The 18,385-nt window shown below is 38.6% G+C and overlaps 1 protein-coding gene and 1 long non-coding RNA gene across 2 annotated transcripts in view; one reads left to right on the plus strand and one right to left on the minus strand.

Annotated features, from left to right (window-relative positions):
- Positions 1 to 11,118, plus strand: part of ntsr1 (neurotensin receptor 1 (high affinity)) — a 108,184-nt gene extending 97,066 nt beyond the window's left edge. The window contains exon 4 of the mRNA XM_035645571.2: positions 8,152 to 11,118. Within this exon, the coding sequence (XP_035501464.1) occupies positions 8,152 to 8,407 (256 nt within the window). The 3' untranslated portion in view covers positions 8,408 to 11,118. The remainder of the gene's footprint in view (positions 1 to 8,151) is intronic.
- Positions 11,119 to 12,584: 1,466 nt separating this feature from the next.
- On the minus strand, positions 12,585 to 16,575 carry LOC118317111. The gene is made up of 2 exons (XR_004795337.2): positions 15,896 to 16,575; positions 12,585 to 13,659 (listed from the first exon to the last, which is right to left on the minus strand). It is a non-coding gene; the product is annotated as an uncharacterized LOC118317111 (long non-coding RNA).
- Between the last annotated feature and the right edge of the window lie 1,810 nt (positions 16,576 to 18,385).

An 18,385-nucleotide genomic window follows, 5' to 3' on the forward strand; every position in this document is an offset into this window, starting at 1 on the left:
ATTTTTAATGACGTCGCTACTGTACATTGCAGAGTCACCAAAATCACCTCACACAAAGATGACCTTCCCATGGTCACCAAAATCACCTCACACAAATATGCACTTACCATGGTCACACTACAGGTCTTATTTTGGACAAGAAATGCTTTTACATAATTTTGGTGAATTTTTATTTGAAATCAATTTTTAATAACTTCGCTACTGTACAGTGCAGAGTCACCAAAATCACCTCGGACAAAGATGTACTTATCATGGTTGGTTACACTACAGTTGTTATGTTTGACAAGAAATGCTTTTAGACAATTTTGGAGAATTTAAAAAAACCAACATTTTTAATAACCTCGCTACTGTACATTGTAGAGTCACCAAAATCACCTCACACAAAGATGACCTTCCCATGGTCACACTACAGCTCTTATTTTGGACAAAAAAATGCTTTTAGATAATTTTGGTGAATTTCAATTTGAAATCATTTTTAATAACATCGCTACTGTACATTGCAGTCACCAAAATCACCTTGGACAAAGATGTTTATACCATGGTCACACTACAGCTTTTATTTTGGACAAAAATTGCTTTTAGATAATTTTGGTGAATTTTATTTTTTTATTTATTTTAATAACTTCGCTACTGTATATTGTAGTCACCAAAATCCACTCACACACAGATGACCTTCGCATGGTCACACTACAGTTCTTATTTTGAACAAAAAATGCTTTTAGATAATGTTTTAGGTTGATGCTCTTTGGAGATGCAAAACAACTGAAGTTGTTGTGGCTGTCATTAGAGATGCTGAACAGAAGCAGAATTACACCCTAAGGCACAGTGAATTTCAGAGTTTGAGGCGTGATGAACTCATCATAGGGGAGGCAAGTTTCATAATAAAACTGTCATTGAACCAGATCATTAATGTCGTTTTTTATTGTAGAAATGAATAAACACAAAAATTCACGAATGTACAATATAAACAAATAACATTTTGGTGTCAAAATAAACTAGACTAAATATGTCCACTTTTCAGCCGTTATAGATACCTGGCCTACAGAAGCTTTGTAAGCTGGGTTTGGGGCTTTTTGGGGCGGAGACTCCGTGTTGTATTGCCTGCCTGTGTGGCGCTCCGCATACGCAGAGTTCCCTGACACAGAGGGAAGGTACGTGGGGTTCAGACCTGTGCTTGGCTAAACCGTGACACAAAGCTGGCTACCACGTCCTGCTTCTCTGGTCGGTCAAACTGCGAAGCAAGATATGGTGGGACCGGGATCCTCAGCAGTGCATCCACAAATGGGGCAGGATCTTGGAAAATGTCAAAGACGAGGTCCATTAAGTCATCCACATAACCTGTTGTACACAAAAGAATATGAATAGATATATATACGTTGTCATAGAGTGCAATAACACACCAACCCTGCAGCATTGTTGAGCATTTATTTAATTTTTTTCAATCAGGTTTATTCGTTATAAAAGTTGCTGCTATTTTTTATTATTATTTATATGTTTCCACTTAATGTTAAATTGCTCTTTACACATTTTATTTTATTTGTAAAAAATGCCAATAAAAGTATTTAAAACTTACGGAAGGTTACTGCAGTTTTCACTGGTTTAGCTGTGACTTCTCCCTTCTTGGCCTTCGGGAAGTGGATCTTGCCTGTGGACGCCCAGCATTTTCACTCTAGTGCAGGACTGCCAGGTAGAGTCTTAGGAGCAGGAATAACACTTTAGAAATATGATGGACAGCGCAGTTGTATGAATGTGTTGAGACAATGGCACCTTATTTACCTGCACAGCATTCCAAGACAACATTTTTCCCCTACCTTTTCCAGCTTAAAAAAGGATGCCCCAGTGGCATACACGGCAGCAGAAAGTTGGATGTTGCTTATGAACTGGGCTGGTAGATTCCATCTTAGTCAAAAAACAAAAATTGGAAACATACAAATATATAAGTACATACAGCTAATGCTAGAATAATTGGAGGAATCTCAAAATATTTGAGCTAAATATTAAGAGTCCAGTGGATCAGGGAGGTTCATGAATGAGCTGCCCTCTGATGGATTGTCCTCTTCCTCCTCCAGTTCCAAGCACGGTCTCTTACATGGCCTCTTCAACGGAGTTCATGTCATGAATGGTTGCGAGAAGGCAACAGTGGAGTTGCCGACAATGGAAAAGGATACCGTCTTCTGCGTTCCTTTGATCAAAAAATTACAATTTATTAGCCATGCATAATTGAAAAATTTCAACATACAGATACACAAATAACGAAAATAATAAAAATTCAGGTCAACAAACCTTTACTTCTGAAGTGGGGTTTGAGAGTTGAAAATGACAGCTGTGTACCAATTGTGTTGGTCCTGGGGGAGATCTGTCTGGCAGGCCACATCATGTCTGTTCTCAGCCACCAGTCTAGATATGCTTGTCTAAACACCAAAAACGATAATAATTATGCATCTGTTAGTTTCAGATATTTTTAGAAAACACTGCATACATCTGACGTACAATAATTGTTGCCAAACTATTGCCACAACGTGTGTAAAAGCAAGCAAATGTCATGGCAAAGACACCCAAGATAACCAAATATACGTGGAGAAAGGCTGAAAAGGTGCCTGGGCCCTTTAATACATTGCAAATTAAAATCTTCTGCTTTATATTTATCCCCATGTAGATTCATTGTGGAACCTGTACACGGTGGTTTCACATGCATTGCCTGGGAATGACAGCAGCACAAATACCAAGCAAGGATTGCTTTTTTTGTGGTTTTGTGTGCTGTGCAACTAAGGACACTGTTGTGTGTTGGGTAACTCGTACCAAGGAAAGGGAAATGTCTACAAGAAGCTTGTAGTAGGGGCTTCTATACCAGACATTAATCCTTCTAAGAAGTAGCAGTTCAGAAAATATTAGATGTGTTAATCCTGTATGTTATCCTGTATGTATTTTATTCCCTATAATTGAGCTCAAGTATATTTTTGTCCAAAATGAGAGCTGTAGTGTGACCATGGTAAGTACATATTTGTGTGAGGTGATTTTTGTAAATCTGCACTGTACAGTAGTGAAGTTATTTAAAATGATTTCAAATAAAATTCACCAAAATTATCTAAAAGCATTTTTGTAAAAATAAGAGGTGTAGTGTTAGAACCTATAGATTTTTTTGCGGAGCTCATCTTTTCAGCGATGCACTTTGCAGACGGTCCCTGGGCACTCACCTCACACCCATCTCGCTTCTGCTGCACATAGAGACACATGTTATTCCTCCAGCCCGGAATTCAGGTCACGTAGATGAAAATTTTACTGTAGCTCATTGAGTACACAATTCTTATTGGGAAGAGGCTACGCTTGTGTTTATAGAACGTTTCATTTGTAAGTTATTGAACCAAAAAGTCAGAATCTGTCAATATCTTTCCAACTTTACCGAACTCAGCCAGACTGATGTCTTCCACGCTGCAGAGGAATGTGGCAGTGATTTTAACACCATGTTTGCGGGTGGTTTTGAAATCCCAGCTGTTCATGGCGTCTGCCATGCCACTGGCAAGACACCAGTGAGAAAACAAACAAACAAAGACAAAAAAAACTAAACCCCCACCTAAAGCACCAAATCTAACCTAAAGTGAACTATAACTAATAAACTATATGAAAATAAAACTTTCAAACAATTAAAGAAATCGAAAAAAAGAAAATCATCATTCGCTCGGTCACTCGCTCACACAACTCACTCCCAGCATGCACTCGGAGACAGAGAGAGAGAGAAAGAGAGAGAGAGAGAGATAGATGCTCATGATATAAATTCCCCCAGCAGTCAAGGCCTATAGCAGCATAATAAAGAAATAGTTTAGTAAACACCTGAACAGCTCTAACTATAAGCTTTATCAAAGAAGAAGGTTTTAGTTTTACTTTAAATATAGAGAGGGTGTCTGCCTCCCTGAGACAAACTGGGAGCAGGTTCCAGAGGAGAGGAGCCTGGTGGCTGAAGGCTCTGCCTCCCATTCTACCTTTACAGACTCTTGGAACCACAAGTAGTCCTGCGTTTACAGAGCAAGTTGATCTATTGGGATAATATGAAACTATGAACTCTGTAAGATATGATGGAGCTTGATTATTAAGGGCTTTGTAGGTTAGGAGCAGGATTTTGAAATTCTATTCTAAATTTAACAGGAACCCAATGCAGAGATGCTAACACTGGAGCAGACTTATTGGGGCATCCTAACAGTAATGAATTACAGTAGTCCAGTCTAGAAGTGACAAATGCATGGACTAGTTTTTCAGCATCCTTTTAAAATCGGACGTTTCTAATGTTCTTGATATTGCGCAGGTGAAAGAAGGCTGTCCTAGAGACTTGTTTTATGTGTGAGTCACACTACATGCCCCCGTCAAATGTACCTCCAAGGTTCCTCACAGTAGAGCTGGAGGCCAAGGTTGTACCATCCAAGGTAACTTTATGATCAGAAAATGTTTCTCTGAGGTGTTTAGGCCCTAGTAAAATTTCCTCAGTTTTTTCTGAATTTAGAAGAAAAAACTATGAGTCTATAAGTCTATGAGTCCCGCTGATACATGCGCTCGACCAATTTTAGGTCAGTCTGTCAATCAGGGCTTCTCAGGCTATTTTTATAGTATCAAATAACCTAATATCAAACTTGACAGAAACATGAACATTTGAACACTCTGTACATCAGTGTGATGAGAATTACCGTAAAATGAAAGACAGTCTTTGAGAATGTTGTTGTGTGTCGTGTGCTCTGTTTTTAGTTTGGTTCATGTCCAATCTGCTAACATTGAGGGGTCTGGGTTTATGACCTATACTGCAAGTCAGCCACCAGGGTACGATCCAGATATATTGACTTCACTTTTGGGAACCATCTTTTCGTCCATCTTTATGTACAGTCATTGGTATAGACTGGCCCCTGAAAATAAATATAGAATTAAAATAACTTAAGTGTTGGTATGTGAGAAAACAACAGAAACAGGGTTAGGGTTAAACCCTATGTGGTCAAATGTGCAAATCATAGACAATAATGTGTTTCACAGGTGGCTCAGGACACATTGAATGGATTTTGCTGACAAAACATGCCCAGTGCAGATTGATGTGCAGTGGGATTGAGGGGAATAAGTGAGGGACTGTTAGCAGTAAACACATATTGTTGCTTTTCTTTCCTAGTAATTACAGTCCTCTGTGGTAAATTCCTGACAACCACATTTGTTGGGAGTGAAGTTGCCACAGGAGAAAACTGAATAGAATAGAAGAGAATAGAAAACTTTTTCATCCCGCTCGGGAAATTCACTTGTCACAGCAGCACAGTATCACACAGGGTAGCAAAAAAGTAATGTGCTGTGGGTTGACAATAATAAATATTATTATTATTTTAAATATTCATATATATATATATATATATATATATATATGTGTGTGTGTGTGTGTGTGTGTGTGTGTGTGTGTGTGTGTGTGTGTGTATATATATGCACGCAGCACAGAATCATTACACCTGAAAATTCTGCACCTGTAGCCCACAACACAATCTGCCAAACGTCGTGTGCGACTATGATGACAAATTGTCTGCTACTCAAGGGAATTCTACCCAAGTTAGAATTCTGCCTGAGCAGAAACTCGCTCATGGCCCGTGTCATCCTCCATTACATAAACACAGCCCACAGAATTACCTGAGTATATATAATGAAAAGGTCATGTTCTATACTTCCCCTGTTGTCCCTTTCAATCCTGTCCTCAATCATCTTTAATGGTGTCTCTGTATGCAGACAGACACGCACATCATTGACTTTCTGCCCACTTCAGGGACTCTTGTCCATTGCAAGAGCAGAATGGATCAATACACCAGATTTTAGTAACCGACAGATATCTACAATATGTGTTAAGACATGTTGATATGTTGGGATTTTTAACCTTTTCCTTTACCTTTATTGTCTGTTATTTGCATGTGTCACTGTCTTATTTGTCCCCTTGTTTCTCTGTTGTATACCCACTGTTTAGTATCTATTCATAACTGCTTTGACTGCGCACCGAAAGAAATGCATTACTTTTTGTTCTCATGAGAGACAAGGTGCTTGATTTATCCGTGAAGAAATAAAAACATGAGCACCAAGGGCACATATACTGCCAGTATGTTCCCTGGGAAATCATCTGCTTTGCTGCTACTCTAATGCAATGCTGAAGAATCCATAACACAACCTCGGTATCAATATCCACTCTATATATCTTTGATCTCTGTCTTGGCTTGTCCATGTATTTGATCCACCAAGTCCTCCACAACAAACTATGTTGTATGTGGTAAAATTTGACCAAATTGACTGTTTCCTAAAATAGCCCCTCTATCAGTCACAGGAGGTATGCCACTAATAATTTTTGCCTAATAGCATTGTTGGGTTTAATGTGATTTACAAATGCATGGTTGATGAGCTTGTCACGGTTAGGGTTAGCGTGACATGCATAGACTGTATATAAACATAGACGTAGTGTCCGTGACACCCATTGGTTTCTGCAGGCCGGTTTTGAAGCCCAAAGTGGGCGGTTCCGCAGCAGATCAGCCGTCACCATGTTGGCAGGGCATGACTCCTCCCTTACCCGGCTAATCCAAATATGGTCAAAGAGGTGGAGAGTGGGTGGCTAAATGCTACCTTCTGATGCTAGCCGGCGCTCACGGGCTTGGGTGCTCGCCGGCGCCGTGGCCCTGATGCTGCACACGGTTTGGGAGTGGTAACAGTCGGTCGTCCCAGCCAACGTTACAAGTGGTACACATCACTCTCATTCTGATTGGCTGAGTAAAGTCAAGTCTCAACACAAAAATAAGTATTGGCCCTGTGGAATAAAGAAAGTTGATTAAGTTGATACGTGTGCTTTCCACTCATTTTTAACTGTCAAATGAGGACAGGGCTGCTCTTAAATTGATAGTTCAGTGATTTTGAGGTGGGGTTGTATGAGGTACTTATGCATAGTTATTATGTTACCTCATGGAGATGGTGATCCGCGCTGTCATATTACGGAGTTTGGAGGAGAAGTGAAAGTAGCGAAAGAGTCCCACTGTTGCAGAGGGGACCACCGAAAAACATATTTTTTGCCACATGAATGCTTATAAAAATGCTTACCTAAAAAACAATATCTGTTCATTGTACAATAAATAATTTATTTTTTCCCTGCTTCAGTTTGCCGCCAGACAGGCGTTTATTTTTGCACTTTTTTTCAAGCGTACTTCAGCCATGTATTACTACACCACCTCGTGCCGGTGTAGAGCGTATCACTCCGTAAATAAGCTGTTCGACTCAGAGCTACCGCGGCTGATTCAAGAGACACAAGAAAACAAAAATGAGTGATTATGAAAGCGATGAAGACATGCCATTCACTGTGGATGTAAGAGGATACCTTTATGAACCAGAGTGTACAGAAGAAGAACTGCGGAGTGATACGCACGTGATCGCTTTGGACAAAAGTGTCAGCAACATGAATGTAATGTAATGTCCACAGGGTCAGAATTTATTTGACACAGTTATTTTTATTATCTATATCTGTATCTGTCTAAAGTACTGGTCACACATGGGAGTGGCACTTCCATGTCTTCATCATAGTTCATTGGCCTTGTGGCCACATTCTTTTAGCAGTGGAAATGTGAATGTATCTTGGACCACAGTCCACCTACTCAGCTGACATATTTTACACTTGTCAGTGTTTCCCATACGTTGATTTATTTGTGGCTAACACCACAATATTAACATTGACCACCACATATTGACTGTATATTTGCTATCTAACTGACAACAAGAACACTTGTATGCTGGTCAATAAAGCAACGAAGTTTGTTCTAGAGCTGAAAAAATATAAGTGGACTGCGCAACACAGCAAATAAGCTTTGATGGCTTCTTCTGTTTAGTGGCTCCCACTGCGTGATTACACAGTCCCATGATCAAATCCAATGATTGCAGCATCCCCAGTGAATTAAGTGTTGCATGCTGAATCTAAATGCTGGTTTCAAATGCATATTTCCTGACACTGGAATTCTGTTGTATTTATTTGCAATGGGTTTCGCTTCAGGGGAGATTATATCCCCCAAAAAGTTAATTTTGCTAATATTGCAATGGCATTTAAAATAATATCATTAATATATGCTATTGTTAAATTCTATACTAAATAACAATAAGTCTCTGTCTTCTGTTTTCTCACAGTGATTTGTTTGACTTCTACCACTATTTCTACATGCTGACTAATGCCCTATTCTACGTCAGCTCGGCCATCAACCCCATCCTCTATAACCTGGTGTCAGCCACCTACCGCCAGATCTTCTTCTCCACACTCCGCTACTTCTGCATGCCCTGCCGACATACGCCCAGGAGGCACCCCCACCCCCTGACCCGCCACTCCATTAGCATATCCAGCAATCACACCCTCTCCACCAACATCATCAAAGAGACTGCATACTGAGTGGGCTGCAGCGGAACACAGCTGCTTCATGATGACTGGATCCAACTTCCCCAAAGAAAACCCTGGTGCAGGGTTGGAATTGTGCATAGGCGAATCCAGTCCTGGGGCGATGTGGTGTCAAGAGTCCACACTAAGGCCACTGTGATTTAATATAAGACTTAATTTCAGACACATTTTATCATGAGTTTATGTGTATCTTTATTGAGCATAACAGGAGTTTGTTAAATTACGGGGGGAAAAAACAAAACTACGCAATGCAAGAATGCCAAAAGGAAGGCAGGGAGAAATATACAGAGGAAATCCTTGAAATGAAATTGCTATACATATACGTTTTATACAATATGTTTCTTTATGTTAATGTTTTATTGGAACACTATAAGTGACTCTACAATCCCCACACAATCACACATGCTTACCTGGAAAGTAATGTTGGGCCTGTGAAGGAAGCAGGACTTTACCAGCCACAGAGCCACTGCTCTAATGCTTTCCCACCATCTGCTGCTGCTGCTTGACAAATCAGTGGCAGGCAGAGATATGGGGACTCCAACTTTTCCATTAGGAGGAACACAGGCATGTGAAACAATCTGGCCTCTTATTTAGCTAAGGCACAGAAAGATTACTATGGGGGAATAGACAAAGGCAATTGCTATTACCATGGGCCAGCAACAGCATTTTGAAATGGGTAGGACAGGATGCTTTGATTATATATATATATATATATATATATATATATATATATATATATATATATATATATATATATATATATATATATACACACAATATAATGGTCTTATTTCAGAATGAAATTTGGACCTGAAGTACATTCTACAAATTATTACTAGCCCAGTGTATCAGCCCTACGAATTTATCCTGATTCTGCACCTCCTGATTTCTGGTTAGTGCCATTTATTCCTTTTTATATGATGAGGCAGAAAGTAAGTGTGTAGAAAGGCCACGGCCCTAACAAATAAAGTTTTACATCCAAATGTGTCCAGATGAAAAGCCAGATATGAGAGAGAGGAGGGAGATCAGCAGATTGATCAGCGTACACCGCTGGACATTCTTTGCTCAAAGGCATAATGGTGCTGTGTAAAGTGTGATGTAAAAAAAAGAGACTGCCAAACACAAGTCCAGCTGCCACGAGGTGTGCTTTATTGTCAGACCATCAATGTTCCGTGTAATGTTCAGTAATTTCGTTCTCTCACATTTTTTAACAATCACCTCAGCTGAAGCATACTGTCGCCTTACCTGTAACCATACCTCAACCAGAGTTTATTTGCCATATTGATCATGATCATGATCCATCACCTTAAACATATCATGGTGGCTATTTGCAGACATTGCTGTCTGAATAAATTATCTGAATTTTAAAAAAGTTGTAATTGAACTTTTGAACAGAACCGTCCAATACCGACCAATGTGTTGCAATAGGTTTGGCTGCATACATGCATCTGTAGCCCTATTATTGCACTGCTATGTCCACAGCATTTTTGACTGTATTAATTACATACTTGAGCCACTGTTCAAGGAAAAATAAACCTCATACACAGAATAATTGTACTCACGAGCAGGATCTACTATCATAACAAATGTGATTTTTTTTCACGTAACGTCCTACCCACGTTTATCAAAATTACCCTAGGCCCACTGGGAAAGTCTTTTTGAACATTGGTCATCATAATCATATCACTTGAAATCAGTCAAGCTTTCCTCTGTAGAGAGTTGACAGGTGGCTTGTGTTATCAGTATTGGTGTTTACAGTATGTAGAGTCTGAGGGTCATGCTTTCTCCATATGTTCCCCAAGTACTTATAACTCAAAATTTACGTCACTTGTATATATGCTTCTGTTTTACTACAAACAATATTATACAATGCAAACAGGTGGGATCAATTAATTTACAGAAATTGACCATTTTATCAACAATAGATTGTTTTCTCTGTTGGTCAGAGAACCAAGGCTGTCACTTCATTTAGAAAAGAGAAGCACTGATCACAAATGGAAATCAATGGATTTCATTATGACAAGCTGTAAAATATTATACAGTAGCTGAATCATTGTATCATTCAATGTTTGCACTGCTTATGTTTCTGAAGTGCTACATTTACATATGTTTTTCTGTTTGCCAAGTTAGACACCAAAAATTGTGTTGATGCATCATGATTGTAGTCAGACGAAGAGTATTGTTAGTTGATCATAACCATCACAATAGCTTTTAATGTTCCTAGTTTGCTGCTTCCATTTACCAATTAGCATTTAAAAACAAAGTTGGTTAGGTCCTTAACCAAAGTAATGGACAAAATGAAAATTTGACCTGATGATGGCGTTAGATGAGAATTAAGGGGATCACCAGAGTTATGCAAATGTCTCTACAATTCCTCATGGCGATCATGCAGGCAGTTGTTCACATATTTCAGTCTGGAAGTGGTGGAAATCCATGGAGCCAGCTCAGAGTATTAATGATAATGGGGAAAAATAAATACCTAAAATACTAGTTGTTCTAAAATATCAGTGACAAATTTGCTTCTGTTTATTCATCATTTAGTTAACAGTAACCTTTGTCAACTCAATCGTTTGTTATACTGTAATAGAAACTTGACACTCCTGCCACCATCTCAGTGCACATCGCTACATATACAGCAGTAAATCACCAAAAAAAGCTCAACGTCTATGTATGATTTTAATTCTGCCATGACTTGTCATTTTTAATATAATTGTGACAGTCACTTGTTGTGCTTTGTATTGGTTGATAGTGCTCTATGTTCCTGTACAGTATGTCTTTTTGTATCTTTGGAGGCTACAGCCACTTTAGTTTTTATATTATCTTTTAAAACATCACATTCCCTTTCCAACATAACCAGACAGCTATAGTGAATGGAATATATGAAAAACAAACAAAAAAATCCTGCATATCCCTTTAAATTAGCAAACGATTCAAACTGCACATGCAGTAGTAGTTTTCTGTACTCTGGACTTTGCAGTGCAGACCTGCACATGGATGTATTATGAGTTGAATGTGTCTTGGCCTTGTGTTCATTGTATTTAAATCAAAGGAGTATTTTGATATTTAACTTGATGATTCATATTGGTGATGTTTAACTGTATGTCACACTTACTCTAATAGAATGCTTAATTTCATTTGAAAGGAAATATGATCAGAAAGAAAATTATTTGCTGACTGTTTAAAGTATTTGTCTACACTGTCTTATTCCTGCCAAACAGTCTGCCTCACACTAACAGGTACGAACACACACACACACACACACACACACACACACACACACACACACACACACACACACACACACACACACACACACACACACACACACACACACACACACACACACACACACACACACACACACACACACACACACACACACACACACACACACACACACACACAACACAGAGAGAGAGAGAGAGAGAATTGTGTCTCCATGACTAACATTCATTTCCTGGAGACCTACTCCAATCTTTACCATAATTTCCAGTTAACTAACAAACCCTAAGTGCCCATATTGTAACTTTGAAAACACATGTCAGGCCCCACAAGGTGAGCAATACGTAGACCACACACACACACACACACACACACACACACACACACGATGGACTTAGCAGATCAGTGTTTGCCCTTTTGTAAAGTGCACTCATGACAATTAATAGCTGTAGGTTTAAAAACATGTCGCTCAGAAAGCATGTGCATTAGGGCACAGAGGGTCTCTGCCATATAAAACATGCCACACGTCTCACTGATGATGCTACCTGAGGAATAACATGGGACATCACCGGTCCCCTGTGAAGAAGGTAATCAAACCACACAGCAAAGCATATACAGAAAACATCAACTGTAGTGGCTGATGTTTGCTGAGACATAGAAAGGGGTAGATATCCAGTGTGGGCTATTTTAAAGCAACACTTTTTCTCTGTAGTCCAGTGGCAGATCTGACCAACACAACTACCAACAAAAAAGAAAGAAAGAAAAATTGAATGGCTAAATTTCTCTGACCAGTCAGAGACATTTGCTCTCACAGTTAGCTTGAGAAACATTATATGAATCAGTTTGTTATTTGATTGCCTTGAATATCTGTGTCCCACAGCACACAAATGATTGAAAGCTGAGAACCTGTTTCCTAGCAACAGGGAGACACACTCAAAAAAAGAATTAATTGGATGAACGTAATTTTATCATGCCACCTATATTCCATCTAAACAAATCCTGTAATGTCAACATACCTTGATTGTGTTATTTGAACATGAAATGCATTTGTTGGTTGAACATCATTTTAATATTTGCATTCAATTAATTTGCTTCTAATTGAACTTAAATGTTTGTACAGGGTTACTGTAGTAAGATACTTTTAAGTGTAGTTTACATTGGTCAAACACTTTTGTACAACAAAATTCTTCCATGTTGTATGAACTCCTACAGGTTTTGTCCGTTAAAGTAATACTAATCTTGTTGAATGAGCTGATAAAGGTTTTGTCCGTTATGCTAATGTCAACCTTGTTGGTTTAATTAGTGTTGCTTTCATAGAACTAACATTCATTCTACTTAAATTACCAAACATAAATACAAATAGACAAGGAATGTGGAACATGGAATGTTACAATTCTTAAAAGGATAACTTTTAAGAATTGTAACATTCCATGCATTTTTTTTTAAAAGCATGTAAAACATTTTCACATTCAGCATAATTTTAAGTAAAACTCTAAACAGTTAAAGAGCTGCATTTGTAGTGTAACCTAGAAAAGATTATTCACCATTATAAAAACAAAGGGCTACAAATAATCCAACAAGATCTGTGCATGACAATGTACATTATGCGTTTTAAAACCTTTGGGGGAGGGGGGTTTCAAAAATTTTAATTTTGCAAGACTTTGTACATTTATATTGTCTGCCTGTTCTTTAAAACCAAAGTATACAAAGTAATACACCATTTCAGTGCAAAGACATATTGGAACAGTGCCTTGGATGACAACCTCTGCCCATCCAGAAAAGTTATCTGCATGACTTCAAAAGTGCATTTGAGCTTGGGTGGGTAGCTCTGGTTCAAACAGTTATCAATACAAATAACAGAACACAGGCGATTCAAGTGCTCCTCAAATTACTGAGAACGTCCACACCTTCGATCAGGACACCGATGTCCTCTGGGTCATCTGCAGGCTCCGCACCTTCCTTCTGAATAACATACACTCCCAGCACAGTTTACTCCATGGAAGCATTTGCCTCGGTCTCTTGTCCTGTTGGACAAAATATGACAAAAATTTAATTTTGAATCTATATAGTATATAATTCAACTATACAATCAACATTTACAATTCTATGAGCAAATTATTTAAATTATAGTTGGAAATTACAGAAGCATACACTAAAACAAACTAAAAAGGAACATAGATTTTTTTTTTCATCAATACAAAATACAAATCTGCAGTATTTCAGCAAACTCTGGCATACCACATGATTGCCCAAGGACAACAATCATTCCTTTTGTTGTAGCTCATACCAATGAATGACACACTCTTTGTAAGGTGAACATCAGTCTCAACTGGTAACATTTGCTAAATAGCAGCAGCAATGTCACTTTTCAAAACATCAATTGGAACTGATGAGACACTAGTTATGGCCAAAGGTGTCCTATGGTCAAAAGAATGCAGTTCAGAGGCAATCAGCAGCTGATTTCTTCTGGCAAGTGTGAGAGGTATGTTTTTAAAACAGTTGGTATGGCGAGCAATCTGTTAAAAGAAACTATGCTTTCGTTCGAGTTTCAAGAGGGCCAAAAAGGCGAATCAGAAGATCATAGTGCTCCAAATAATGATGTTTAGGGAGAACACAGTTGTTTGGAAAAAGCTCTTGGTATCTCTGGCAATGTTCACCGATTTTGCGTTCAAGGTAAGAAATCGACTCATCAGAGTGAACAGGGGCTACAACAAGCTCCACTATGTGCTTGAGATCCAAAACAACATGCCATGTAGGTTCATCTTCTGGAACAAGTGGACCAATAATCAGAGGCAACAATCGAAGCAGGCCCAATTCTTGTGTGCGTTTCCACCAATGTTTTTTCTTACAGAGAAAGTCTGTGGTATTGTGTGAGGCCGATTTATACTCGAAATTTTCTATCAAATTATTTCGTTTTTCGAAGGTGAAATACTTTTTTGAGATCAAAAGTGAATAAAAAATGAGCAAGCTCCACAGGTATATAATAACCTCAAATAGATCGTGGTCTAAAAGTGTATGTACATGCAAAAAAACAAAAAATATATATATATCGTGAAAATTAATAATCTAGTGTGTATGTGTGTGTGTGTGTGGGGGGGGGCTCAACAACTGGACAGAGCTATGAAGTACAAACATAGCTTTCATTGATTAAAAATTAATTGTAGATCAAGCTAAATCTAGCGAATAATAATCTTGATAAGTATATACTCTGTTGACTGTAACAGTGACAACATCTTTGAATCATGTTGAGAAATTGAAGGGATTATGAGTTTGTATTAACAGCACAATGCATTTACAATAGTTAACACAGCATTTCAGCCAAGTCATTAATCCTCAAAATTTTAAATGTGCTTACACATGACACCAATTAAGCAATAACATGACAAAAACTTGATTGATTGAGTTGATGTACCTCTACAACTGAATTGTAGAGGTACATCAACTCAGAGCATGGGGACAGCTTGATTTATGTTCTATGAAATAAAAGGAAAAAAAATTTAAAAAGCAGTTATACACAAAGGCAGTGATATTTCAGTATCTGTTAGTATATACACTGCAACATGAAGACTGTTGCTTAACATTCACGTAGAAAAATGCGTGCAATGATAGATTAAATATATATATATAAATAATCTAAATGTTTAAACATGCCTGCTAAATAAGTGAAATTATTATATTTAAGCAGCACCCCACACATTGCCGCTGTTCTGTAGAGACTCTGCGAGCGCACCCCGACACCAGGTCCGACAAGCCCTCGGAACAGGCCGACTACGTGACACCCGCAGTTGACTAATCCCCCCACACACACACACACACACAGAGTCCTACATAGCAGAGTCGCCACCTTGTTTTTTTGGAGAAAAAAAGTCCTCAAATTCGCAGGTCCGAGGCATGCGAAAAATATTCAGTCTCAAAGAATGTTTTTTTTTTAAAAAACGGTCGCAAAAATATCTGTCAACACACACTGTTTCATGGGCAGAATTTAATTGATGGATAACGTAGTGACTGAGACCTTTAATTCCTTCATAGACACACCGACAAGTATAGTTGACTTGACCCCCACTACTAGACCCCCCCCCCCCCCACACTCACCGACAGTGGCGGCCTATCGCCCTCGTTTTTTCGGCGAGAAAAAAAGTCCGCAAATTTGCAGGTGGTAGAACTGCCAGTAGTTGTAAAAAAAGTCTCAGTCTCAAATGTACCCTTCACCATAATGAACCAACTAACTTGTAAATATATATAAAGATATTAATTACTTACGGAAGATGAAGGTTGCCAAAACATTCGGAGCAGCATTCGCCAGCCAGCTACCTGTAACCATCTGTTACGATTTCCCAGAAGGTCCATCTCCCGCCCATTTCAAATCTGCATGCGGTCAAGGGCGTGGCGCATGCGCAATAGCTGACCATATAAGCCTCGTTGTGTTAATGAACACCCTTCTCATAAATTGATATTTATGAATTTAGTTCAACTGGATTTTCCTCGAACCATGTATAACAAACAAGAATGAATCATTTCAAGAACATGAAGATGCAAACATATTTCTTGTTTACTAATCAAACACATGCCCTAGTTGATTTTTTGCATAGTGCAAAAATATCAAGACTCAAGCTGCAGGTGAAGAAAGCAGGGCATAATTTTGCAAATTGAATTGATTTGAATATTTCAAAAAAGTATTTAAATCCTTTTACTTTATCTAATATAATGTGTGTGTGTGTGTGTGTGTGTGTGTGTGTGTGTGTGTGTGTGTGTGTGTGTGTGTAAATATTTATATATATATATACTGGCAAAGCCAGTGGAATTTATTTATATGGCACAGTTCAATTCAATTCAATTCAATTGTATTTGTATAGCGCCATATCACAACATACATTGTCTCAAGGCACTTTACATAGTGAGGTCAATATTACAATATTACAGGGAAAACCCAACAAATCCCACAATGAGCAAAGCACTTGGCGACGGTGGAGAGAAAAAACTCCCTTTTAACAGGAAGAAATCTCTGACAGAACCAGACTCAGTTGTGGGCGGTCATCTGTCTCGACCGGTTGGGGTGAGGAGAGAGAGGAGGAAGAGAGGAGAGGTGGGCAGAAAGAGGGTGGGAGGAGAGACAGTAGGAGAGAAGAGAGAGAGAGGACAGTTGTACAACCGCCGCTGTAATCTCTACCAGACTGATACTTATAATTAAAAAATACAATTATGTTGTTGTCATTATATAGTGATGATATTAATATTAATATTAATAATAGCAATAATAATAATGACGGGTTTGGGTCCTGCAGCTCTGGGGTCAGAGATACACTAGGAGAGATAGAAAACACAAACAGGGTTAGTGACATGTACTGTAAACATATCGGGGGATGGGGGGGTAGTATAACAGTTGCTTTAATTTCTACCAGACTGATACTTATAATTAGTGAAAACTGATACTTATAAATACAATGATGTTATTAATAATAATGATAGTAATAATAATAATGACGGGTTTGGATCCTGCAGATCTGGGGTCAGATCTACTAGGGGAGAGAGAAAACAGAGTTAGTGACATGTAATGTAGATACATGGGGGCAGAGACAGAGAGAGAGAGAGATTGAAAAGGTGGGAGAAGGAGAGAGATATAAAGGGAGAGAAAGAGGGAGAAGGAGAGAACAGGAGAGGGAGAAAGATGCTCATGATTTAAGTTCCCCCAGCAGTCTAGGCTTATAACAGCATAATAAAGAAATGGTTTATTAAACACCTGAGCAGTTCTAACTATAAGCTTTATCAAAAAGGAAGGTTTTAAGTTTAACTTTAAATGTAGACAGGGTATCTGCATCCCTGACACAAACTGGGAGCTGGTTCCAGAGGAGAGGAGCCTGGTGGCTGAAGGCTCTGCCTCCCATTCTACTTTTACAGACTCTGGGAACCACAAGTAATCCTGCATTTACAGAGCGAAGTGATCTATTGGGATAATATGAAACTAGGAGCTCTGTAAGATATGATGGAGCTTGATTATTAAGGGCTTTGTATGTTAGGAGCAGTATTTTGAATTCTATTCTAAATTTTACAGGAAGCCAATGCAGAGATTCTAACACTGGAGAAATATGATCTCTTTTTCTAGTTCCTGTCAGAACTCGAGCTGCGGCATTTTGGATTAGCTGGAGGCTTTTCACAGACTTATTGGGGCATCCTAGCAGTAATGAATTACAGTAGTCCAGTCTAGAAGTAACAAAAGCATGGACTAGTTTTTCAGCATCCTTTTGAGAGAGGATGTTTCTAATGTTCTTGATATTGCGCAGGTGAAAGAAGGCTGTCCTAGAGACTTGTTTTATGTGTGAGTCAAAGGACATGTCCTGGTCAAAGGTAACTCCAAGGTTTCTCACAGTAGAGCTGGAGGCCAAAGTAATGCCATCCAAAGTAACTATATGATCAGATAATGTTTCTCTGAGGTGTTTAGGGCCGAGTATAATGACCTCAGTTTTTTCTGAGTTTAGAAGTAAAAAATTAGAAGTCATCCAGGCCTTTATGTCTTTAAGACAATCCAGAAGTTTGTCGACCTGATTTGTTTCATCTGGCTTTATAGATAAATACAGCTGGGTATCATCAGCGTAGCAATGGAAATTGATGCGGCGTTTTCTTATAATATTGCCTAAAGGAAGTATATATAGAGTGAAAAGTATCGGTCCCAGTACAGAACCTTGTGGTACTCCATGTCTCACTTTTGTATGCATGGAAGATTTGTTATTAACGTTAACAAACTGAAATCTATCA

The sequence above is a fragment of the Scophthalmus maximus genome, chromosome 8 (genome assembly GCF_022379125.1).
Source record: "Scophthalmus maximus strain ysfricsl-2021 chromosome 8, ASM2237912v1, whole genome shotgun sequence".
NCBI classification, from domain to species: Eukaryota; Metazoa; Chordata; class Actinopteri; order Pleuronectiformes; family Scophthalmidae; genus Scophthalmus; species Scophthalmus maximus.